Raw genomic sequence first — 26,005 nt, 5'->3', positions numbered from 1 at the left:
TGGTTCCCTCCCGCTGTCCCATTGTTTCCGGCTCTCCAGCATCTCTGGGTGAGACGGAAGCAGCGTGTGTCAGAAAAGCATGAAAGGAAGTTCCCTGAAGCATTTCTGGCCTGTATTAAACCCCACAGCTAGTAACTTCCTCCAACTTTTGCACAGCATGGACCAGACTTTACTGGGGAGCCCATCTCATATGCACCCCTCCCCTTCCCATGCTCAAGCCATCTGGCATCCCCAGCCATGGATTTGGAATGTCAGGAAAGGGGGGAAATCTATTTTTAGCTGCAGTAAGTGCTTTTGAAAATGCTAATCATGCCATTACCATTTGTTCTTCATTCCCCCCCGATCCTCTCTGTTCCCTTTTCCTCCCCCCCAGTGCCCCTGCCAGTGCATCTCTGCTGCCTGGTCCCCTTCTCAACACAGATTCTCCGTCCTGGTCAGCTCTAAATGGCATCATAGCTGGGTATGGGGGCAGGAGCCCACACGCACCCAGACAAGCACTTATCAAGTCCTAGCAGCGCATTTGATGCTTCATGTATGAAGACAACCACACAGCATCTGATGCAAGGCTCAGATACAGAGCGTGGAGCTAAGACACAGAGTGGCGCAGGGAGCAGGAGGTGGGGTAAGACTCTGTTGGCAGAGGTGATTTCTGAAGGGCTTTGTGGAAGACAGGATATATGTTTCGAGGAGGGGCCTGAAGGAAGAGGTTGTTCCAAACGTAGGGGACAGCATGGAAGAAGGCACCAAGAGGAGATGGGAAGAGGTAACAAAGGCTCAGATCAGAGGGACGCTCAGGCTCCAGGAGGTAGGAGGAGGAAGTGAGAGTAGAGCTGCCAGGAGAGATGGACACGTTGACATGCAGCGGATGAGCATAGTCTATGTAGTCTAGGTACAGTGGGAGCTCATTACAGACACTAGTCTCCAAACCATCACCTTTCTCTGCCCAGCGGTTGCCATAACCCAAAGCAGCCCAGCTGTTAATGCAGAGAGATAGAGTGCCCTGCAGCTCTCCATGCCTCCTAGATGAAGCACCTGGTCCAGCACCTACCAAATCATCTAGCTACACAGCTGATCTGAAAGGCCAAAGCAACAATCAAGACTTGTTGATCATTATCAGACAGAGTATCGCTGACAACCATCCAGTGTCGGAAAGACAAGAGTAGGAAGGGTCCCCTGAACTGGGTGAATTACTCTACAATTTCCCTGTTTCCTACAACAGATGGGAAATCTTCCGTACAAAAGGAGAAAACACAGAGATTGTTGGGAGTCCAAGTAAATAATGTTGGGAACAAAGCAGGTGTGGATTCACAAAGCACATGACTCACCGCCTAATAAAGACTCTATCAGCTCTTTACCTTCCACAGTCCTAAAAGAAAATCTAGCCTTAAAAGGGACTTCACTATCATCCTGTGGTGAATTTCCAAGAGGTGATGCTGTTGGAACTAAAGCCTGAAAGGCCTAACGTGTAAACTCAAATGAGAAAGGGCTGCTGGGACTTCCGTTATATATAATGCACGTAGCTTTAAGAGGGAATTCTTGATTTTGAAAGAGTGGTTAGTTAAGGTTTTTTGCGTTGAGGGATTTGGGAGGATGTTTCAGGGAGAGAACTAAAAACAGGCCAGTCCCCAAGCTTTAGAGGAGGGTTGGGTATTTAACAAAAACGTTACTGGTTGCTAAGTACTCAGAACTCACAAGCTTTTACAAAGGCTACAACTAAACAAGTTTTGGTATATTACGGTGTTTGCTGGACTTATTTCCCATTGGCCACTGCTATTGCTTAGCAAAAGTGCTTTGAAATTGAGACACCACGGTGTTAAGTGAGACAGTGGCAATCCTAGGATTAGAGTGCGAGACCAGTCTTCCAGCACTGTGCTCGTGCTGCTTGTCTTTTCAGATTGCAGTGCATGGAGCTTGGAATGGCAGAATCTAAGCTCAAGTCTGTATATCTGAGCAGAGCCGGTATTGAACAGAACGGTGTCCGGAGTCCATGCCTGCTTGTGCTCTAAAGGAACAGGTAACGAGTTAACAACAAAAGAGATTCCTAATTCCAAGGCCAGAATAGAAAGGGAGCCCTATGAAGCGCATGCAACATACTAAGCACCTGCCCATCCGCCCACCCCCTCATTGTTCCTTGCCATCATTCATTGCATTAAGATGCTGAGATACTATAATGATAGTGTGGAGGAAAAATAGTCTAAGGCCTAAACTTTGGTCAAGTGAACTGTATGTAGGGTCAGGTGAACTGTATGTGTGGCCTGGAGGAAGGAGAAAAGGTGGGGAGAGTAAAAGGAGAAGGGTAGACAGAAATCATAAAAGCAGAACTAACTGTAGAAATTATAAAAGTAGAATTAATCTTTGTAACCGACTATGATTAATAGATGTCAGGTGACAGAGCAAGAAACCGCAAAGGGCAAAACTAAGAAAAACAGGAAAACTTGTTTTGCTTTATTCCTTATATGGATGTAAAACTTTAAGGAAGTATATGTCATTTTTGTGGTTTTATCCTATATAATCTCTCGCATTTTATCTGTCGGGGGGGTTCGGCTGCCTTGGCTGACTCCCCCATGCATGCATGTTTGATTGATCAATAAAGGAACCTCAGGCTGTCTGATCAAAAATCAACAGTGTGGACAATTTCCCACAACAATAGGTACTGAACCCGAAGGGAGACGGATGGCTGAACTGAGACTGACACTCTCTGGGGTAGGCTCTGCTCCTTTGGGGACTGCAGACACATGCTTACATTTTCAGGAGGAATTAGTGATCTTGAGTGCCTCTGTTTTGGGGTGCTCAACCTGAGATATCACGAAACATCTGATTTTCAGAAAGTGCTGAGCACCCCTTCCCCCTCTGAAAATCCGTCCCCTTTAATGTGTCTCAATTTGAACACCCAACGCTCTTACACAAGGGGCAGGGCCCATTGTTTTCTGGGACTTTGCTACAGTGGAATCAGGTCCCAGTAGCCTCATTACCTCTCTCCACCCGAGTGGAGAACGAGACCCTAGGATCATGAGACAGGAAGAAGCCACCAGAGGCTCCGCAGAGACACGCTCCACTGCAGATGGCCTGTGATGGCAGAACATACAGTGCTTGGTGCAGAAATGGGCCTAAAGGCGACACAGGACTCCACAGGCCCTAACAACAACAAGGAATTGCATCCCCTGCTTGTGCCTGTAACTTAAAGGAAGGTGCAAGACCACATATCGAGACTCTTGGGAAGGAAGTGGATTAAAGCTATTGACTCTGATCCCTTGAGCCCTCCCTGGTCTGGATCCTGCCAGTGTCAGAGACAAACTGTTCCTACAGTGGAGAGCAGCTGGGAGACGTGCAAACAGTCCCCCAGCTCTAGGGGACTTGAGGCGTGGCTTCTCACTGATCTGTTCCAGCCAGTTTGACTACCCCTACTGCGTGCTGCAAGGTGCATCTATTTATGAAGGGTTTTGTGCAAGGCATGGATTCTGAGCAAGTTTGGTTTCCCTTATTCAGTGGAAAGTCCCTTGGGGCTGGCTGTCTCACTCTCACTATTGGATAGTTAGTCCCCGGGCCCAGATGCATAGAGCTAAGATAAGTGCATTTCTAACAGATCAGAATAAATAACTATTTCTCCTGAAATCAGAAGCACTGTACGAGGTTCCCATCTACTGCTTTACCTTGATGGGTGGTTTCCTTGTGATGTGAGAGACTAGAAAGTTCATGGCAATATCCTCACAGTTGATGTATTCGTCTACCATGTCACGGATGGCTTGTGGCATCACGTAAGAATACAGGTAGGCGTAGTACTGAAACAAACAAACATTCAACAGTAAAACAGACCCAAGACAGCTAGTGAAATACTAACTATGGGCCTCACCCAAAGCCCATTGAAGTCAATGGAAAGGCTCCCCAGAACAATGCTGGGGGTAGGATTTATCTCTAAGACAAGTTCTGCTCCATTCACTCATGGGGTAGCCGCGAAGCCACCCCATGGCTGCCATTACAGACCTGCAGCTCCTGGACCCCACTCTATGGCAATCTGGACATACATGGCCACCTCAGATCTTGCTGGTCAGTCTACACAATGTTTCTGCTGCATCTTGGTCCCTCCCCAGCAAGGGATGATGGCTCAGGATGAACCCTTTAGCCCCTCATTGTCCCAAAAGGATACAAATAGTCTCTTTGTTCTCCACCGTCTTCCCCAGATGGGGAGGAAGGAAGAAGGCTCTGAACACCTGATGGAGCTCTTGGCACCTGGCCCCAACCTCCCCTCTTTTTATAACAGTAGCCTCGGATACAAATCAATGGAACCATCACCTTTCTACCTTCTGAGCCCACTTCAGGATTCTTTTACATCTGGTAACCGCAGGAGCCAGAGTTTCTGTGGTGACCCTATTACCCCTGGCCACACTCAGGATGCATAAAAATAGGGTTGCTGCCAATTTTAGCTGTTCTTCACTGGACGAACCTGGGGCTGTGATTTCCAAGCTGCCTAAGGGATTTGGAATCCTAAGTCCCATTAAAACCAATGAGATTTAGGAGCTTTCAACCTTATTTTTTCATTAGTGAAATGCCTTGTGGCACCATTGCAAAGGGTGCTGAGTACACAGGTGTGTATGCTATTGTTGTTGGTGTCACAGCAGTGAGCCCTTATGGACACTCCTCAGGTTCCTAAGGACTGGGAGCAACAATCCAGGGCTGGGCATCTGAACCCAGACTCCTGCCTGGCAGGTCAGTGCACTAACAAATTACTAAGCCAACCCAGAGAAGACCCGAACACTTTGATGGCTGGCATCACAGCATCTAAGAGAATTGCTGCAACTGAATCATCTCCCAGCCCTGCCCCTCCCTCACTCCCCTCCCAGAGCTGGGGGGAGAACCCAGGAATCCTGGCTCCCAGCCCTGCCCCTCCCCCCAACCCCCTCCCAGAGCTGGGGGGAGAACCCAGGAGTCCGGGCTCCCAGCCCTGCCCCTCCACATGCTCAGTCTCTCTCCCTCAGCTCAGAGCCATTCTATGCAGCTTTCCTCAAATGAGCTGCATCTCCCGGGACACGGATATTAACCTTTCCTCAGCAGGGCTTCGGTTTGCGGTGATTAATGAAGCTTATGTTGAGAGACGCAAGAGAGAAGGAATGGTCAATTCTGGCACTAGTTTCTTTAATCGAAAACTCAGGCTACTCTGAAAAGGAAAAGCAAAGTGGAGAGCTGGCCAAGGAGAACTGAGACTGGGTTCTCTCTGACCGCTTGCTCTTACCTTATGAAAGAAGGCAGCACCAGTCAGCACCATGGACAGTTCACAAGAGTAGTTCGAGTTATAGAGCCAGGATTGATGGGGGATGTCCCACGCATGGTATCGCCCAGGGAATCCAACAATGCGGTCCCTTGCCTCTCTCCAGACTCTGCAAATGTAAAGAGAGAACTTCAGTGGAGTAAGACCACAGCATGCTCAAACTGTGAAAAAAACCACACAACGCACAACTGTAGTGTGGCTCTACCTAATAATGAAGGTATAGATGGTCAGCCAAGGATCCCCAGGCCATAAAACAACCCCACGAAATAGGCACTCGGCGAAATCCTGGCCCCACCGCAGTCAATGGCAAAACTCCAGTTAGGCCAGGAGTTCACCCGTTATCCCCATTTTACAGATTCCAAAACGGATGCATCCAGAGGTTAAGGGTGGAATTTTCAAGGACAAGCAGCATCGGTCTAACCCTGCTTCCATTGGAGTCTATGGGAGTTTTAGCACGGACTGCAGTGGGAGCAGAGTTATGTAATGCTGAGCGCTTTTCGGAAATCCCATCCTACGAAACACGCCCGAGATCACATAACAGGGCTGTAAACTGAATGCCAAGGCTCCTGGCTCCCAGATTCAGCTCTAAACGCTAAAGAAACTCTGGTGATACACTACACGGAGCAATCTCCACAGACAGTGGCCCTGGCTAAAATTCCTTTGGCCCCAAGGATCTCAAAGTGCTTTACAAAGAACATCTAACACATAACGGTACTGGCTGTACTCTGAGCTCATTCAAAACTGATCTTTCAATCACATACAAGTTTATCATCATCCAACCAACTTTTCCAAGCTCGGCCATGGATGCTCTCCAGTACCAGCAGTACTGGTACTTACAAGCTTCTCAGTCCAGCCCTTTCCAAGCAGGGCAAGAGGCAGGGTTGGTTTGATTTTCCATATGGACAGAATATTTTTTTCCACCTCGCCTAACTCGTAAATGACGCAGGAGAATTTCCAGACTTCAACACAAAAAACAACCTCCCTAAGTCCCTTCTGGACAAGAGAAAGCACGGAAAACGAAAAGCCAAATGAAATGTGCAGAAAGTTATGGGCAAGGAAAAGCTGGTTATAACAGAAATGGTTTTGTTTGCTACCAAGCCCCCACCATAACATAGATCACTCACGTCAAGATGTTTTATCAACCCAGGATGAAAAATTAAATAAAAATCAACATTTCAGCTATTTTTGTTCCTAAATGTTCTCCCCTGAGAGGGTCAAGGTCACGTGTGTGTGGTTGAGGCACAGGGCTGGGAGTCCCCGGCTCTGCTACAGACCCCCTCTGTGTGAACTTGAACAGGTCACCCCAGGTCTCTGCTTCCTCATCTGTCTAGTGAGGGTAACGCTGACCTCTCTCCAGGGGGTGGGGGAAGGCTAAAGTCACTAAAAACACCAGGATATTAGCAGATGGGAGGTGCTGTACCACAGCTAAGTATTGTTATTTATCACCACAGAAACTGGAGCTTTGCCAACTCCCCACCCAGCCGTGCAGGAGTGTGCACAACAGCGGGGCAGGATCTGCTCTCCACTCCTTCCCTCTGGCCATGTGGGTTTGCCATGCAGGGGAAGAAGGGGTCTCTTCACACCCCCTTTCTCCCTTGCACAGTCACATAAGAGGGGTCATGAATGAGCCTTATGTGATGAAATGGTGACGGTCACATATGAGAAAGCAAGCACTTAATATTCCAGTCTCATTTGAACCTCTCTCCCCCCAGGAGGACTCTCTCTGGATTATTGGAAAACTGTCAGGAATAATTAAGGAAAACATCAACGTGCGATGTCTAACCTGGGAAATAAGCCTGGCTTTATGTTGCAGGGCTGCTTGGCTCTTTTCGGGTCATTTGATCTTGTCTAGTTAACGGTTAGAGTCTAAATGACATATTTCAAACTGGAACTTGGTGCCTCTTGTCTAGGTAGAACGTGTCTCTGTTGAATGCAAAAAGGGGCTTTCCCTTCATCCTAGGAGCACAATGTGGCCACACATGTTAATTTTCTTCTGCTGTGTATTGTACAAGTGATCCCACCCCCGCAATATTCCCTTGTCAGGATGGGAGTTACAGAGATCATTGCTGCAGGGCAATACCAGATGTGCTAACAGAGACACTGCCAAAGCCTCCTGGGCAGTCATTACGTTTACCAGTACAGTAAGAGGCAAAGATGCTTTAATTGTAAACATGGCTAATTAAATTAATGGAAATCCAATATAACCTGGTAATGAAGACATGAATAATTAAAGCTGTCTTTCTGGTCACACTCCTTCCACCAGGCAGTTACTTTTGCAGGATTTTATTAATCCGACATGACTTAGTTTTTAATAGTTGGAGCAGGAACTATTCATGCCCTTATTAACTTATTCCAACTTCTCTACTTCTGCTTTACTGGGGTGCTTTTCCCCCAAGCAGGAGTCAAGCCCTGGAAATCAAGGATTCTTTGGCTTTAGACAACTGTCTAATATTTATTCCTTTAAGGGGTTCACTGGAGCTTAGCTTATTATATACACAATTGCCATTTGCGTGCTTCCTATTGAACACTATGTGGAGGAAGGCGCAGTCCTTAGCCCTAAGAATTTATAAACTGTGGTATCCATTGCAGTTTAGACAAGTAGTACAATTACTGGGCACTGGTTATGAGGCAATGATATCTTTTACTTTCAGCGCACACTCTCTCTCTCTGGTGGATTAACACCGGCAGTCTTTGCAGATGTGTGTTTTTAGGAGGGATGGGAACTATAACACCATGAACTTACATTCAAGGCTCTCAAGCATTAATCAACAAGGCTTTAATGAGGTACTGTTGTAAGGCAGATAAGCATCGTCCCTGTTTTACAGCTAGGGAAAATGAGACCTGCTGAGGGAAAGTGAGTTATCTAAGATCAGTGGCAGAGTTTGGAATAGAACCCAAGGATAGAGCCCTGAAACCTGACCCAAACCCGTTAGCATCCGACTACAACTGTTGGGTCTGGGAAAGCTGGCTCTCATCCCCACATCCATGGGATCGGTGTGGCAGAGGCTGCGTGAACCCCACTCCTGCTGGCCACCGCCACCTTGCTGCGCGGCATGCACTGCGCAGTGAGTGTACCGAGGCGTCAGCGTGCCTCTCACGCCGGAGCACAGCGGGGGGCAGTGGATGGCAGAAGCAGGGCATGCAGCCACTGCCGAGCCAACTCCAGGGCAGCAGGAAGACAGCCAACCCCACCCCGGGCAGGAGGCGGCGCTGACTCGGGTTTTGGCGGGAAAGGTCAGGGCTGGTTGGAAAACGACTCGACCCTTTCAGGTTCAGGTAGCTGGGCTTGAGTTTGGTTGGGGCCTAAAAATTAGGCCCAAACTGACCTCTCCCCAGGAGGCCTGGCTCCCGATCCCCGGCTTTAATCACTCTCATGTTTCACCCCCCAAAGTGACCCTTCTAGGGTTCCTGGCACGTTGCCCTTTTACCTGCCTCCCAATCACCATGCCAACACACCCTAGGGACAGAGGAGAGCTCAACTCCTTCCCCCTGCTAGCTGACTGAGCGCTTGGATTAGTGAAGAGAGACCGCTGCCCAGCCTGCAACCCCTACTGGCCAGAGGAACCAAGAACCAAGCGAGGGACACAAGCTCGTGCAGTGGCATCATTAGCCTGCTGTGCCAGCCCCCGCCCTGGGAACACATTTCTTGGCATGTATTTACGAGCTCTTTAGCTGTACAAGTTGAAGGAGCAGCCCCGGAGCCTCCCACGATGGCAGCTCAGACTCAGTTAGAACCTGCTTCCACAGCCGCTCTGACAGCCAGATTCCATCAGCGGATGGAACAGAGATTGGCCTCGCTCCCTCTCCCCAGTTCAGTGCTTCACCCCAGGCGCCTGCCTCTGCAACCAGGAAACCCTCTGCAAGTGCAGAGCGGATGGAAGTTTAGATGCTGAAGCAGGAGAGGGACGGGGACAATAACAACAACAAGCGGATGACAGGATGTTCTGTGAAATGTAATACAGCCACAGCCAACGTGCCAGAGGCAGAAGAGATCTGCGAGGGGAGAGATTCAGGAGGACTGCCGGCAGCGCTTGGCAGGGAAGGACGCATTCCCTGAGTCAGGGCAATATGTCAAACTGACAATTCCACCACCACTGACAGCAGCACAAACAAGGCGACGTCACCCCCACCACCCCCATGCTTCTTCAGGCTTTCATAATTGAAGCTGCCATCCTGCAGCCGGTGGATAATCCATTCAACTGATGCATAGGCCCAGCTTCCCCATCAGCACCTACATGGAAGCGGTCCCAGAGGGACTGCCCGTCTTTATGCTGCCACCCACTACGGACCAAATTAAATAGATGCAGCTAATGTCAACAGTAGACACACCCACACCAGCGTTCGCTCTAATTTTTCCCACCCATGTGCGGAATGAATTTTGTTATGTACACCAACGTGGAAGTGATGTGTGACACATCACCTCCATATTGGTGCACATAACAAAATTCATGGGGTGGGGCCGAGGGGTTCGGAGTGTGGGAAGGGGCTCAGGGCTGGGGCACAGGGTTGGGGTGCAGGGGTGTGAAGGCTCCAGCTGGGGGTGCGGGTTCTGGGGTGGGGCTGGGGATGAGAGTTTTGGGGTACAGGAGGGTGCTCTGGGGCTATGGCGGGGAGAGAGGACTCCCCCCAGCAGCACCTGGGCTGGGTGGGGAGAGGTGCCTCTCCCCGCTGTGGCAGCTCCAGGGCTGGGGCTGCAGGATAGGCACCTCTGGCTGCGGCAGGTCCAGGCCAGGGCTGGGTTTGGGCCGGGGGAGGTGTGCCCCACCCCTGGCTGCGGCAGGTCCAGGCCGCCCCTCCCCCGACAAGTCCGGGCTGGACAGGTTCCCTGAGCGCCTGCACGGTGCTAAATAGGCTGCTGCGTGGCCGTGCAGCTTACAGGGAACTTAGCCCCACACCTGGACAGGCTAACCTCTAAGCATGGGAGGGGGAGTTTAAATCCCTTGGTCCATTCAATCCAGGAACTCTGCTGACTTTGTCAACGAGGGGGACAATTTGAGGGGGTGTATGAGAAATGTGAACACTATGGCACAGTATAGACCATCAACTCACTTCACAGAGGCTGCTGACCAACCATTAGTTTGCACCAGCTTTTGTCACTTCCCACCTGAGCTGGATTTGACCCCGCAGCATAGGAACAAAAGGCATCTACCCTGTTATCAACTCCTGAAGCACCCAAATGGAACTTTATTGTCACAGTCAAGAACCTTAAACTTAACTCATTCAGGCACATTAAGTCAGTTATTTAGAAGTATTTTAATTTAGGGGGTTTTGGTCAGATCTAAATGCTGAACAGGTGAGGATAGCAGTAATGATGGGTAGGGCTGGTAGCACCAGATGTTTTTAAGGCTACCCAACACTTCCCATTATAAGACCCTGTTTTTAGTTGCTTATAACTTTGCCAAACTATTTGGGCTGAAACTTTCCTCCAGAACGGTTTAGACATTTCTGAGAACAGGACTAGAGAAAAATATGTTATTTTGTCCACGTTAAAAAACTGCGGGGACCTTTTCTTGTGGAAAAAGCAGTATGTGATCATGTAATTATAATAATTGCACAGGAAACCTTAATTGTGGCATTTCCTGACATTTGTGTGCTTGACTTTGTAACCCTATTAAGTATCAGAGGGGTAGCCATGTTAGTCTGGATCTGTAAAAAGCAACAGAGTGTCCTGTGGCACCTTTAAGACTAACAGATGTATTGGAGCATAAGCTTTCATGGGTGAATACGCATGCGTCTGACGAAGTGGGTATTCACCCATGAAAGCTTATGCTCCAATACATCTGTTAGTCTTAAAGGTGCCACAAGACTCTCTGTAACCCTATTAAAGTTCTCTTAACATTGTTTTCCTGTCTAAGAATAAATACAGACTTTGTATTTATAGCACCTTTCAGCCAGGGATCTCCAAGCACTTTATGATTAGTCATTAAGCCCGCCGCATCCCTCTGAGATACGGAAATATGACTGTCTCCATATTAGAGATGGGGAAACTGCCCTCAAAAAGGTGAAGCCTAACGTTTTGAAATGAGAGTGCCTGACTTTTCCAAAGCACTGAACAATTGCAATGCCCACTGAAAGCAATGAGAGCTGCAGGTGCTCAGCATTTCTGAAAATTAGGTCCATTATTTCGGTGCCATAAATGAATTTTAAGTGTCTAACTTTAGGCACCCAAGTTTCAAAACTCTGGTCAAAGTGACCAAGGAAATCAGTAGCAGAACCAGAAATAGAATCATACTTCTCCTGACTTCAGTTCCTGGCTTTAACCACACTTTAGAATGTGGATCTGAATGGAACATGGCTTGATTGTATACGGCCCAGTCCCCAAGACCCCAACCAACCACACACGCACAGACTTTACGCCACTCACCGGAACCCAAACATGATCTCGTCATGGCGAAGGTGGGCATCGTCGTCGATAGACAGAATGGCCTCTGTCTCGATCTCATCCCATGGCAGGAACCTGTTGTTCAGACTGTTCTTTTCTGTGCGGACAACCTAACAAACACACAACAATTATAGCTAGGCGCTTGCCAGACTGACATAACATAGCTTTAGAGACAGGGGCAAGCCACTCCAGCAGCTGCAGTTAGAAGGCCATGTTTCTATACTGCCGTTCGGCCCCAGTACCTCACAAAAAATAAAAGGTTTCTGCTCCCCCACTGAATTCAGTGAATTCCAGCTCCTTGAATTACAGATTCCAACCTGTCTCACTTGGCCACCGGAGTTACTCCACATCAAGGGGCACATCAGTAAATCAGATTAACTCCCCCGAAGTCAGATGGAGCCAATTTACACCAGCTGAGGTTATACTGAGCCCAACATTTTACTCATTGTTTCCTGTCAATTTCCTGATCATCTATAAAAGTAACAGAATGACTGAAATTAGAGACGAGAAAAACGTCTGCAAGGACAGCTAGGCTATACCATGGCTAGTGAAGGACTGATCTTGCAATATATTTTCCTGTGCTTTGTCCAGTCGGATCTTAAACATACTGTGGGATGAAGCATCCATCACTTCCCTGTATTGGATTTGATCCTCTTACATCTCATTTTCAGGAAGTTTCTCCACATATTCATCCTAAAATTTCCCTTTTTTATATTTATCCCATTACTCCTAGCCATACACCCCTGAAATCATATTCAATTCCTCCTGCTTCTTGGTTGATTACACTTTCAAACATGACCCCCGCTCCAAGACTCTTCGTTATTCACCCCTAGCCTAGTCAAGCTATACCTAATTCAGTTCTTTTAGGTCTTTCCTCCTAGATAAATCTCTCCAGCCCTTTAATCATTTCTGTTGCTCTCCTCTAAATGATCTCCCCAGGCTTTAAAAAAAAAAAAAAAAGTCTGCAAAGAATACAGCATTGTAGCAATCAAACAAGATTACATCTGATCATATAAAAAAACCACACTGAAACCATTAACAGTGGAAAATATTTGTATCCGGGATCTGGGTGACAGCTGGTGTGATTAAAGTCCTATGTAAAGCCAGCGTTAGTGCTCTCTTTCATCAATAGCGACTGGAAAAAAAATAGAACGTCCAACAGGAATGCATTAAAATATTTTACGAAAGATCCATCAAAAGCACAAACAATTTATTGCAGAGAGTGAATAAATTACGCAACTATAAGTTGGAGTGTATCGAGGCCACAGCTGAGCAGGCAGCGTTCACATAATAGAGGGGCTGCCTATTCAATTAGTTCACATCGGAGAATACCAACCACAAACAGACACACAATATGGGAAGACGGATTTTTTCCAAGGTGGAGAAGTGACAAAATGATGATAGTATTTGTGTTTATTTCAGTCCTAGTTAAACGGATACAACAGATGAGATCACCAAGCAGTCTTCTATCAGGGGACTACATCAGACGGCAGTTTCCTACACAAATCACAGTCGAAGGGTCTGGAGGAGGGTAGTGGTTTTAGACTAAGCCAGTGAGGGTGTTCCAAGCATAGGGAGCAGCATGGAAGAAATGGACAGTTGGGTGCACGAGGATGGCACGGTCACTGGTGCGGTGGCTTGGTAAGAGAAAAGAGCTGATAAGCAGGAGAGGTGGGCGGTGAAGGGCTTAGGGTTTGAACATGATGCAGTGGAAATGAGGAGCTGATTGAAGATTGCAAAAGGGGGCTGACATGGTGATAATAAAGGACAAGGAGGATACGTGGACTGGGCGTCAGCAAGGCCAGAGGGTAGGAGGCTGCCATAGTCACAATGGGAGACCACAAGAACTGTGAGAAGAGTTTGAGCCGTGTGGTCTGGGACAAAAAGGGCAATCCTAGAAATGTTACTGAGGAAGAAGTGGTGGTGGCCTGGGTGTGCGGGGCAAGAGAGGGGGAGGAGTCAAGGATGACCACTGGGTATGGCTCTGGGAGACAGGAAGGATTGAAACATTTCCTTTGCAGCATCACTGACTGGCCCTGTAACTGTCCTGAGCAAACAATTCTGCCGCTGATGCACGAGGAGAAGGGTCCAGCTCACTCTCCCTTAGCTGGGTTGGCTCTGCAGGGACAGCAGGAGCAAAAATATATTTTAGTCACAGGAGTAAGACGACGCGACTCTCCACATGCACAAGATACCACTTGAACAGAGTCACTTCTCAGAGGAGAGCCAGCACTTTAGGCCGACAGGATGACAGGAGCAAGTGGATGTTCCAGGATGAAACTGTCAGTTGACACTTCCCTGCTGCTCAGTGGGTCACCTAATCACGTCAGAGCCCTTGCTTTAACGGAATTCGGCACGAAGGACTGCAGTCACCGGAAGAGACTCAATAAAATTACACGCAGAGAAAAGCCTGAGCTATGCAGTCAGTCGTTCAGAAAAATCAGATACCCGAGGGAGAGGAGTGGCTGCAGAGAAAAACAACCATTCTGTCTGTTTAATTGAGAGCTATTAACTCCCATCTCCAGCCCTATTATAATTTATCATCCGATGTATTATTCCATTTACAGGGTCACAACTTTATTATGTGAATGCTAAAAGCCTCAGTAAGATTCCTTCCTCCTCCATGCTGCGGACTCCTTCTTCCTGTTTGCATTCTAACAGCTTCGTTTGCCTTGCACACCAGCTCTCCATGGATTGCTAAAGACTTAAGTCAGCGTCAGGATTGTGCAGCTATTGTAAAAACGGCTGGAGAGGAGGTTTTACAGTTTATAACATCGGCGAGAGCCCCTCCAGTAAATTACAGCCTTGTATTCAGTTGGGAGCTATTCATCATTCCATACGTCTATTCAACAATACAAAATGGGTTTCATTCCCTAATGGATGTCGTGCTGCATTTTTGCAATATGCATCATTTCCCCATATCATATCTCGTAAGAAAATCCTGGCCATCGGTGACTTCTTAAAGAATGTTTTCTTCCTCTCTGCAGCTTTTTACTTGCATCGACTGTGTCTAAGTAACTAACAACCCTGCCAATATAATTTTGGTGGGGAGGAGAGTGCTCTGACACACTGTCTCTCCCACATACAATGGAATTTATTATCATTATAAAGCCTGATCCCTTCAAGCCTACAGAAGACTTTTCATTGACTTGAGTGGGAATTAGATTGAGACCACAATGAAACACTCTTTAAATTACTTATCTCTATAGCATCAAGACTGTGTTAGGTATTTTATGGACAAGGTCTTTGCCCTGAGGAGCTTACAAGCTAAGTAGGCAACGGACAGATGAAGGGAAAAGGGAGGAAGAGCAGCATGAGGCAGAGAGAGAGGGAGAGAGAGAGAGAGAAGTTTCTTCTCCTTTCCATAAGCAAGCAATGGGTGGAACTTCACACTTATCAGACCTACTAATCAGAGGCTGATGTGAAAGTCAAAGGCCCCGGAAGAGGATCCAAGAGCATCCTGGTAAAAGTCTCAACACCCTTCCTCTTCCCAGCAGCTGGAAGGTGGCAGGGCTGAACTTCCGGCCAGGGCATTGCTCCAGGAGCTCATTGACGGGGCCTTTACCAAATGCAGCCACGCCCTTCCATTGCTTGGAAGGTGGGCATACATTAGATCTAGATTTTCTAGTATCCCCAATGTTAAAGGCTATTCGGATCTGGGGGTTTCGTTCCACTCAGCATCAAGACAGGGGCAAGATGCAAAGTTTGTATCCAGATCTTCTGTTCCCCAAAGTGTGAAGCTGTTGGGATCTGGGGTTTGACCCAGCTCTAAAGAATTTTTAAAACCGGTTTGAATTCGTAAGCCAGCAATTCCTTCCATGAGGCTTCAGCCCTCAGGGAGAGCACTGTGTATGCTCGAAAGCGTGTCTCTCTCTCACCAACAGAAGGTGGTCCAGTAAAAGATATTACATCACCTGCCTTATCCTTATCTCTAATATCCTGAGACCAACATGGCTACACCACCACTGCATATTTGCAAGAAGGCAGAGTTCAGATTGCACATTCAAGCTTAAATCTTTACACTTCCTGATTTTCAAGTATTTAACTGTTCAAACAACATTGCATTAACAATGCTTTTGCATTTAATACAGGTTGTGCATATTGTTTATAATGAGGCAAAAGTTTTTATTTGGGAGTGTTTAAGATGCAAGCAGTTTGTGAATCAATACATTCTAAGGAAACGACCTGCACTGTTTATTGATTCAGCTGTTCTCCTGTAAGCTTACTGAACAGCGTAACACAAATATCACCAACTGAGAAATTGAAATGGATCCTGCTGAACGTATCCGAAATTGGTAGCTTCAGTGGGATAAACAGATTAGCTTTAGTGCACTCTATTTAAATCAGAGGTTCTCAACCCGTGGCCGGTGGGCCACATGCAACCCAATTAGCACACAGCTGCAGCCCAGCTGTGTGCTAAAGACCACCAGGCCATGTGACAGGGGCGGCGTTCCCAGCTTCCTGGCCCCCTGCCCAGGGCTCTACTCCTGGCTCCGCTCTGTGGAGGGGTCTCTGGGTGGGAGGTGCTAGGCATAGAGGTCTGGGAGGGTTGGGTTGGGTTGGGGGGAGGGCGCGCTGTGGTTCTCAACCTGTGGTCCAGGTAACACAATGATAAATAGGTTGAGAATCACTGATTTAAACTCTTGTTCCAGTTACAGTAAAAGGCTGCTGCCAGGGGAAGGGGGACTCAGAGAACTGGTAAAGCAATATAAACACCTTCTAGGTCACCAGTTCAAATCCAGCCAAAGCTGGGCGTAATTTAAACTTATTTACCCAGATCCCTTGTTTTCAATGGAACTGTCCTTATTTACAGCAGTTCAGGATCTGGCCTACTGCCATCTGTTGGCCATTCAGTGGCTTGTGTGAAACGTGAGTGGGTAAATCCATTGCCTAGTGGCTAAGCATCTACATCACCAATGCACCACAGTAGCTGGAACCCTTGTGGGCAGCCTACAAGGTCCACAATGAATGCCATGGAGTTTGTCCCTCTGGAAACAGGCATGATTGGCCATGGGGGGAAGCTGGCGCTGCTGCTGCCCATGCTAAACTTGTTCTGTAATTAAACGAAGGACTTCAGTCTCCAGAGCTGATAGTCCTGCACCTTCCACCTGTCTACCTTAGAGCAAAGGCAACACTGCGTCATTAGGTTTTTTTTACAATCACTCCTTCAAAGTATGTTCCTAGAAGATTAATTAAAAAATATCCCCCTCTCTCTCCCCCGCCATTTTGCATTTTCAGATGCCAAACCTCAATTTTCCCTACAATTTCAAGGGATCTGAAGTAAACTTGGTAATCTGTGTTTAGACCGGCACAGCCAAGGCTGGTAGATCTCAAATGAGACCTACCAGTTCTCTTGACATGCGGACACATGAATGGTGCAGCCAGGCAGAGCAGAATGATGGTGACACATGCATTCGCCCAAGTTCCCAAATTAAACCTGCTCCCGGAGTCGTTTCCTGTGGGTCGCCTGCCTGACAAGCTGCCATTTAACAGCATTGCAGTCCATTGCAGGGGGCAGAGGGATCTCTCATTAGGAGGAGGAGGAGTGGGGGGTTAGGAGTAGGCTTTGCTCACTGGGTTTGATAGAGCACAGAAAGTTATTAAACCCCCAGTTTAATAACTCAACAGAGACACACAACAGCTGCCTCATCCTAGTGGCTGGGTTGCTCTTGTAGACAGTCCCTAGAGCAGTACTGGAACTTGGACGCATTCTTGGCTGTTCTGCTCTCTGGTCTTCCAGCGCCTGAGCTCGCTGGCCTTGCAGGGGACAGCACAAGATTTGTTTTTAACCTTGACCTTGGACTAAGATGCTTCCCATCTCCTGACATCTGTTGTGATGGTTGACAGGGGGCAGCTATTACTACTATCCTGGCAGTACTAGGTTTGACTTTGAATTTATACATCGCATCCATGGGCTGGGGAAATGGACACATCATATATTATTAGATGGAAAAATAAAACCTTGGACAAAACTAAAGGTATCTTGGGGGAAACATTTCTCCTCCAGCTCAAGTGACTAATTTGATCCAAAATGGTGTCTTTTGATTCAGGGACATTTTTTTTTAAACATAAAAAAAAGCCCCTGAATCAAATACTATCTCCTGAAAGGTTTTTACATTCCAAAGGGACTGTAAAAAGAACCCACTGAATTTGTCGGGCATGAAATGGACATTACCGGCACAAATGTACTCTGTAGATTATCGGGCCTAATGAAAAAAGAGAAGTTATTATACCAGCAAAGTAAAAAGTCAAGGTCTCTCCCTTAGATGACATTAAGTGAGATTTAGCAATTCTTCCTGGCTTAGTCCAAAGCTCAAATAAAACTAAATGCCACTTTACCCTTCTAGATCACCTTCTACCAGGGGATCCCAAAGCACCTTCCTAATATTAATTATGTAACCCTATTCTGGGGTTTGTGTGGGCGGGTGAATAGAGGGGGCAGCCAGATAGAATGGTGCCTGGATGTCTTTATAAATACACTGACAGACAAAGACGGATGGGATGTTACAGTTGAACAAACATCATGAAGATCTGCAAAGTTCATAGATTCATGAAGTTTAAGGCCAGAAAGGCCCATTAAATCATCTAATCTGATCTCCTGTATCTCACACGCCCTTCAGTTTCACCCAGTTACCCCATACTGAGCCAACAACATGCGTTTGGCTAAAGCATCTCTTCCAGAAAGGCACCCAGTCTTGATTTGAAGACATCAAGAAATGGGAAATCCACCACATCCCTGGGTAGTTTGTGCCGATGGTTAGTCACCCTCCCTGTTAAAAATCTGTGCCTAATTTCTAATTTGAATTTGTCTGGCTTCGGCTTCCAGCCATTGATTCTTGTTCTGCCATTCTCTGCTAGATTAATGAGCCCTTTAGTACCCAATATCTTCTCCCCACAAAGGTATATATGCAGTATAATTAAGGGTACATTTTAGTCATGGGTATTTTTAGTAAAAGTCATGGACAGGTCATGGGCAGTAATTCATGGCCCATGACCTGTCCATGACTTGTATTATATACCCCTGACTAAAACTTGAGTGCTTGGGGGCGGAGGGAGGGGCAGGGGCACTGTGGGTGCTCTGACGGGAGGCTGGCCTGGGACCCCCACTGGTGCAGGGGAGGGGGCGGCCCAGGAAACCCGCTGCTGCTGGCGGGGGAGGGCGGGAGCTGGCAGGCTGGCAAGCTCCCGGAAGCGGCCCGCATGTCCCTGCAGCCCTAGGTGGAGGCGCGGCCAGGGGGGCTCCATGAGCTGCCCCCACCTCAAGCGCCCACTCCGCAGCTCCCATTGGCTGGGAACCATGTCCAATGGGAGCTGCGGGGGCGGTGCCTGCGGGCGGAGGCAGTACATGGAGCCGCCTGGTCACACTGCCACCTAGGAGCACACATACTGGCCACTTCCGGGGAGGACCCCTGAGGTAAGCGCCACCCAGAGCCCTCACCCCCCACCCCAGAACCCCAACCCCCTGCCTAAGCCCTGAACCCCTCCCACATCTCAACTCCTGCTGCTGCTGGGCGGGAGGGGCACGGTAGCCTGAGACTGCCCCAGCACCAGCTGGTGCGGCTGGCCCTGGGGCCACCTGAGCTGCTCAAGCAGCCCTGAGGTCAGCTGCACCTGCCGCTGCAGAAGTCCCGGAAAGTCACGGAATCCGTGACCTCCTTGACAGACTCGCAGTCTTAAGTATAATCAAGTCACCTCTCAATCTTCTTTTTGACAAGCTAAACAGATCGAGCTCTTTAAGACTACCACTGTGAGGCATTTTCTCCTGCCCTCAAATCATTTTTGTGGCTCTTTTCTGCATCTTCTCCAATCTATCAACAGTTAAACACAAAGTCACATGAGAACACAGCAAAGATCCTCATCCAACAAGGCACTTAAGCCCATGAAACCAATGGGGCTACTCACTTGCTTAAAATTAAGCTTGTGCTGAAGCACTTGGCTGGATTGTGCCCAAAGAACGTGGGCTTTGTGACAACACAATGGTTCAGTCGACTGCGACCTGTTATCTAGGGAGGGTTGAGATAAGGGGGTCATGCAGTTACCCAGTTAGTGAAAAGAAAGATGAATACGAGTTCAACAGAAGGCCAACCCCCAACAGCAACTGCTATATACGAAACATTTATCAAAGCACATGCACTGTTCTCACTATCAGTATGCAAAATGGAAAAAACATATTATATGGGTACGAAACTCTGCCTGACTTTTGACTTTTAGCTGCCTTTTCCATTACTTTTGTCCTTCCTCTAGGAATTTCCCTGTAAGTTGCTGCTTGCAGCTTTAGTCATAAGTTATTTAGAAAAACGGTCTCTGTGTTTGGCTTTTAACATCTTTGCTGCCATTTAAATTAACCAGGGCAGTGTCCGACTGAAATCCCGGCAAACCCTGGCTCCAAACTCTTAATCCGACACAAACATTTTGCAGACTCAGTGGATGAATGCGGTTCTTGACAGTCAACTAGTTAGGATGTGTCAAACTGCTGAGACACACGTTACAAGTTTCTGATCTTTTCAATGGCCAGCACTCAGTACATGTACTTCACTCAGTAACACATAAACCCACAATGCTTAGCAAACTATTTTAATAATATGAATTTGCTTCTTCTGTCGTTCACAGATATGTTAGCCAAATGGATCTTTATAAATGTGCTCAGACGTGGCAAAGTCAAGTTAGGAATCCAGGATTTGTCTAGCGAGAACACCAAATAAACCAATGCCAATCTAAATCCATGAAAATCATTGCCCTGGTGCAATTCTTCCATTGCAGTAGTGAGGTTTGACACGTGGGCTTTAAATGAAGCGTCAGGTATAATTTGACGGTGAAAACATGAAGAGTGCTGTGCCCTTGGTGAAATCCTGACAGCTCAGCATAGCGTGCTGCACTGGCTTGCCGCCAAAGAACAAACTCTACAAGACACTGCGAGCTTCACCACTGAGCCCTTGTCTTTATTGGGGGAGGGGGGAGGGAAAGAGAGTGTGTTCCTACCACACACGTTAGCTAACACATGGTAAGTAACACATGGGACAAGCCTAGTGAAGACAAGGCAACTGTAGTTCTCATAGGTGTTAACAGACTGAGGTAAACCCATGGCTCCTCCCTAGCTAACACATGGTAAGAAAACAAAACTCGTTTTTTCCTAGTGTGGAAGCACTCAGAGAATGAGTGTGTTAAACGAGTGTGTTCTAATCAGTGGTTCTTCTCAGTTTATGATAAACTGGGGAGGGACAGACAGACAGGGTCCCCAATAGCAGTATCTACAAATTCCATTGCAGTTTCAGTTTGTATAGGGCATTTTTCTGTTCCTAAAGTGTTAGGTAGCATTAAACAGCTGCTGCTTTCCCCATCAGCAGACACAGCATTTCAGTGGTGGGTGAAATGATCCTCTGGTCTAGGTTTAAGTGTGATTTCTGGGAAGAAGGTGTTGTTATAAACATCCGTTTCTGATTATTTATGGTCTTCTGAAAGACACCATCACTGCAGTGAAGTCTGCACTATTGCCATTTTACAGATGCGGAGGTTAAGCAAGCTGTTCAAAGGTCACCCAGCAAGTCAGTGGCAAAGTTAGGAAGACAACACTTATGACTCCCATGAACTAGCCTCTAGTCTAGAGATTCCAAACTCTGTGCTTGCCCTAGCCTACAACTGGTGACTTCCAAGGTCTATTTGCAGCACCTATCGAAAGGCATATTGAATCTAGGTGGCTATGTGTGAACGAGCACACGCATGCAAACAGTATTAATCACATCTGGTTATATTGTCTCTGACCCTATCACCTGCTTAGAATCATAGAATATCAGGGTTGGAAGGGACCTCAGGAGGTCATCTAGTCCAACCCCCTGCTCAAAGCGGGACCAATCCCCATGCTTGCTATGAAAGTGATGTGTTACAGCAGACTGGCAATCCTTTTCCCCATCTCCAGCTGGGGATGCACATTACTGTGACAGCAGTTAGTCCCAAGAAACAACGTCATCTTTGAGGCTGTGCGAGTCTTCAGGAGGCGACCTTCAGAACTAGTGTGCACCAAGCAGGAGAAAAATGAGTAGGAACAATGGACTGTCATAAGTGGGCAGCCTGCAAAGTTCCCAAGCTGGGACTGTACCATGATGAGTGTTGACGAGGTCAGAAGAGGATCTACATGGAAGCTATCTGCTTTTCATTAGGTTTTCCCCAAGCTCAAAGTCTTGGAGATGGAACTTCTGCAACAGATCTCTGGATATACACAGAGTTCGATGAATCACAAAAGACGAGCAGGAGCTGTGTTAACAGGCAAAATTCCTTTATGATCAGATCTCGCTACCGTATCTTCCAATACTCCCTCCCTACTACCTTCTCCTGCCAACCCTACCCCCTAATAGCTTCCTCCCAAAACAACCCTTTACTCATGTAGCTCTGGTTCCACAGCTTTCAGGGCAAGCTTTACTAGACCAAAGCCTTATCTACACCCCAATTACAGTCATCAAGAGAGTGTCACCAGCACAAACCCCTAGTGCAGGCAGAAAAAGCCATGTTTTGTGCAGCTTACTTTGGTTTCTAGTGCTCACCACAGCTTAGGGCAGCTTTGTCTACATATGCTGGGGGTTGCAAGGTACAGCTGTGCCAGCAGCCGCCAAAGGAACAGACTCCAGGAATACATGTACCATAGAAATCCTTTCACAACCCATATGTGTTGTTGATTTCACAGGTTCTAAGCAGGGCCCTATAAAATGCATGGTCCATTTTGGTCAATTTCCCGGTCATAGGATTTTAAAAATCATAAATTTCATGATTTCAGCTATTTAAACCTGAAATTTCACAGTGTTGTAATTGTAGGGGTCCTGACTCAAAAAGGAGTTGGGGGCAGGGTCGCAAAGGTATTCTGGGCGGGGGGGGTGGGTTGCGATACTGCTCCCCTTACTTCTTTGCTGCTGCTGATGGTGGCACTGCCTTCAGAGCTGGGCAGCTGGAGAGCAGCAGCAGCTGGCCAAGAGCCCAGCTCTGAAGGCAGTGCTGCCGCTAACAGCAGCGCAGAAATAAGGATGGCACGGCATGGTATGGTATTGCCACCCTTAATTCTGCACTGCTGCTGGTGGGGCGCTGCCTTCAGAGCAGGGCACCCGGCCAACAGATGCTGATCTCCAGCTGCCCAGCTCTGAAGGCAGCACAGAAGTAAGGGTAGCAATACCCCTAAAATAACCTTGGGACCCACCTGCAACTTCCTTTTGGGTCAGTACCCCCAATTTGAGAAGCGCTGGTCTCCCCCATGAAATCTGTATAGTATAGGGTAAAAGCACACAAAAGACCAGATTTCACTAGGGGAGATCAGATTTCACGGTCCGTGACACATTTTTCATAGCCATGAATTTGGTAGGGCCCTAGTTATAAGACCAGAAGAGACCACTAGTGTTAAACTAGTCTGACCTCCTGCAAAACACAGGCCATAGAACTTCCCTGAATTAATTCCTGTTTGAACTAGAGCATATTGTTTAGTAAAACATCCAATCCTGATTCTTGTTAAACCATCACAATCCTTGTGAAATTGCTCCAATGGTTAACTACCCTCACTGTTAAAAATCTGCATCCTATTTCTAATCTGAATTTGTCTAGGAAGATTGGAGGTTTTTGTGAAAGATCTCCTCTAGGAATTATTATGGGGAAGTTCTCTGGCCTGTGTTATACAGTGGGTCAGACAGATGGTCCCTTCCGGCCTTGGAATCTATGAATCTATCTTCAGCTTCCAGCCTTTGAATCTTGTTATATACACCTTAAACTACTAGACTGAAGAGCCCTCTATTATCGGTTTCTGTTCTCCACTTAGGTACTCTTAGACTGTGATCAAGACACCCTTTAACCTTCTCTTTGATAACATAAATAGACTGAGCTCCTTGAATCTTTCACTGTAAGGCATGTTTCCCAATCCTTTAATGATTAATCTTTCAGACTTCCATGCAAATCATGTGGTTGAGGCCATGATGGCAGGCTTCTTTTAGAGATACTCTGCTCTCTGTTTTTGAAAACAGTGCTCTTGGTCACTGGCTTTTAATCTTTGATAATAGTTCCTGGACAAACCCAGATAACCAACAAAAGCCTCGCAAAATCATCTCCATTACAGCTGGCCCAAGTCCAAAATCTACTCGCCCTCCCTTACTGAAAATTGTGCTAATGAAAGGAAGAATGATGCTCACTTACCTCTCCAAAATGAACAACAAAATGGCTGCCATAAGGTGAGCAGAATTTTGCAAGGCTGCTCCTTATTGCCAAAAAACCCCAACCTCCAATCTGTTTAAGAGTGAGGTTCACCCAGCTCCCAATGGCCAAGATTTGGGTCTGGCTTGGGCATTATAGTAATAATAATAATATATAATAATAATTAATGGAGATATCCCATCTCCTAGAACTGGAAGGGACCTTGAAAGGTCATCAAGTCCAGCCCCCTGCCTTCATTAGCAGGACCAAGTACTGATTTTGCCCCAGATCCCCAAGTGGCCCCCTCAAGGATTGAACTCACAACCCTGGGTTTAGGAGGCCAATGCTCAAACCACTGAGCTATTCCCCCCCCCATGAATGCAGCATTGAAAAGCAGATTCAGCTCATCAGTTCAATCTACAGTTCTATCATCTATACAAGAAGAGACAGCCCTATAAATCAGAACATGAAGGAACTGGTAAGTCTTGGCAGACATGGTGATCTATTCAGAGGCACATTAAGGCACTACATTTGATTTCCTCCAATCTCCCAGTATCTCTCCACTGTTCTTTAGCATAAACCTGCTACGTGTCAATTCTCGCACACAAATCTTTTTTTCTTTTGCATGGGTCCTTACCTGCTTTCCTTACTTGCCTTGAAACAGATCACTGCCTAGAACATGGGACTACTTTCCAAGTTATTTATCTGCAACATCACCTCCCCTTTTTCACCTCTCCTGAGTCACCATCCAGGCTGCAGCCCGTTGGGCTACTGGCCAGTCTGCATTAGAGACTTCCTTTTTAGAGTGCTCTTCTCCACCAACCTCCATCTAAGCGGCATCTTAAAAGCCTTCTCTATTTGCCACCAGGTATGCAGGCATTCTGGTAGCTTGTCATTGACAGCAGGTCCCGCATATGCGATGCAGTGTATTGGTCTGGACAAGTTTTCCTTTCATTTTGGAATATGGGTACCACATTTGCTTTCCTACAGCTCTGGTTGTCGTTAGATTTTTCAAAAGTAATTTTTAGTGGCAGAGTAAATTTGTTAGCTAATTCCCTAGGAGGTCTGTCCAGTTAGGCATTTATATCATGCTCATCTCTCTGGAATCTGGGCCGCCTGATTTGTACATGTTCAGACTGTCAGAGTACTCCCTTACCTGCTCAACAACAGCTACTTTTAGCAAGTCTTCATGCTTTTTCTATATTTTTCTTATTGAGCACAGTGTTGAGGATCACCATTATCCAACTTCTCATTTATTAATAGACCTGTGTGTCCCCTAGTGCTTCCTTTTCCCCTGGAAATATTTATAAAAGCTCTTCTCATGCCCTGGAACCATTATGGCTAGAATTAACGTGGTTTTTTTTGGCTGTGCTCAGCCACCTCCAACCCAGACCCATCTCTGAAGATTTGAATTAACAGGATTAGTGGACTATCTTAGCAATGCGCCTCCCGGGTTTGAAGGAGAGTTTTATTGACACCGTAGTTAGCTATAAAGATCATCAGAAACAGCCTATACTGCATATGAATTGGCAATACAGATGTATTTCAGAAATACGCATAATTAAATAATCCAACATAAAACCCCCATAAATTATCCCCCAACGAAATCAACTCCACACAACATGACACTAGCGAGAAACCCTTAGTCTGATATTGTGTCTAGGCTCATGATGTGTGTAAAACTCATGTTGCCTTTAAACTACCTTACAATATCAGTGGGTTGCCAGTCTTAAAGATGAGAGAACAGCTTGCAAGAGGAATAAAAATGATTATTACTCATTTCCATATGGATGCAGCTGTTGAGCGTCTCTAAAGAAACAGGAAGGAGAGGAGGAATCCAACATGTTTAATTTTAAATTAAAGAGGCTAATGGTTTGTGCCTCTCCCCCCTCCCACCCCCCCCCCCCCCACACACACTGTTCAGGAATTTCATTGCAGTGGCTGCCTGATTACATTTACTTTACCATTCTTTGGCTTCTCAGGACAACTTTAGGATGATGGTTTGCCATTGGCTTCTTAGGTCTTCCAGGTCCAATGACTTCCAATTGGGACCCGTACTCCTAAATCCCTGTCACAGGGTAGCTGGCCCCCGTAGGTGGAAGCAGGGCCCAGACTGCCTGTGATGACCTATTTTACAAGGAACGAGCCCCTCTGTGATGAAGCAATGCCCTCAAGCATGGACTCTCTACACACCAACTTGGGAA

The 26,005-nt window shown here is 47.0% G+C and overlaps 1 protein-coding gene across 6 annotated transcripts in view; it reads right to left on the bottom strand.

Moving 5' to 3' along the window:
- EXTL3 (exostosin like glycosyltransferase 3) overlaps nucleotides 1-26,005 on the bottom strand; it is a 224,717-nt gene that overhangs the window by 10,034 nt on the left and 188,678 nt on the right. For all 6 annotated transcript variants that reach the window (XM_065590113.1, XM_065590112.1, XM_042848903.2 and 3 more), the window contains 3 exons: nucleotides 11,628-11,755; nucleotides 5,228-5,372; nucleotides 3,651-3,779 (listed from right to left, as the gene is read on the bottom strand). In XM_065590113.1, coding sequence (XP_065446185.1) covers nucleotides 3,651-3,779; nucleotides 5,228-5,372; nucleotides 11,628-11,755 — 402 coding nt within the window. The remainder of the gene's footprint in view (nucleotides 1-3,650; nucleotides 3,780-5,227; nucleotides 5,373-11,627; nucleotides 11,756-26,005) is intronic.

The sequence above is a fragment of the Chrysemys picta genome, chromosome 3 (genome assembly GCF_011386835.1).
Source record: "Chrysemys picta bellii isolate R12L10 chromosome 3, ASM1138683v2, whole genome shotgun sequence".
NCBI classification, from domain to species: domain Eukaryota; kingdom Metazoa; phylum Chordata; order Testudines; family Emydidae; genus Chrysemys; species Chrysemys picta.
This window is presented reverse-complemented; position numbering and strand designations above follow the sequence as displayed.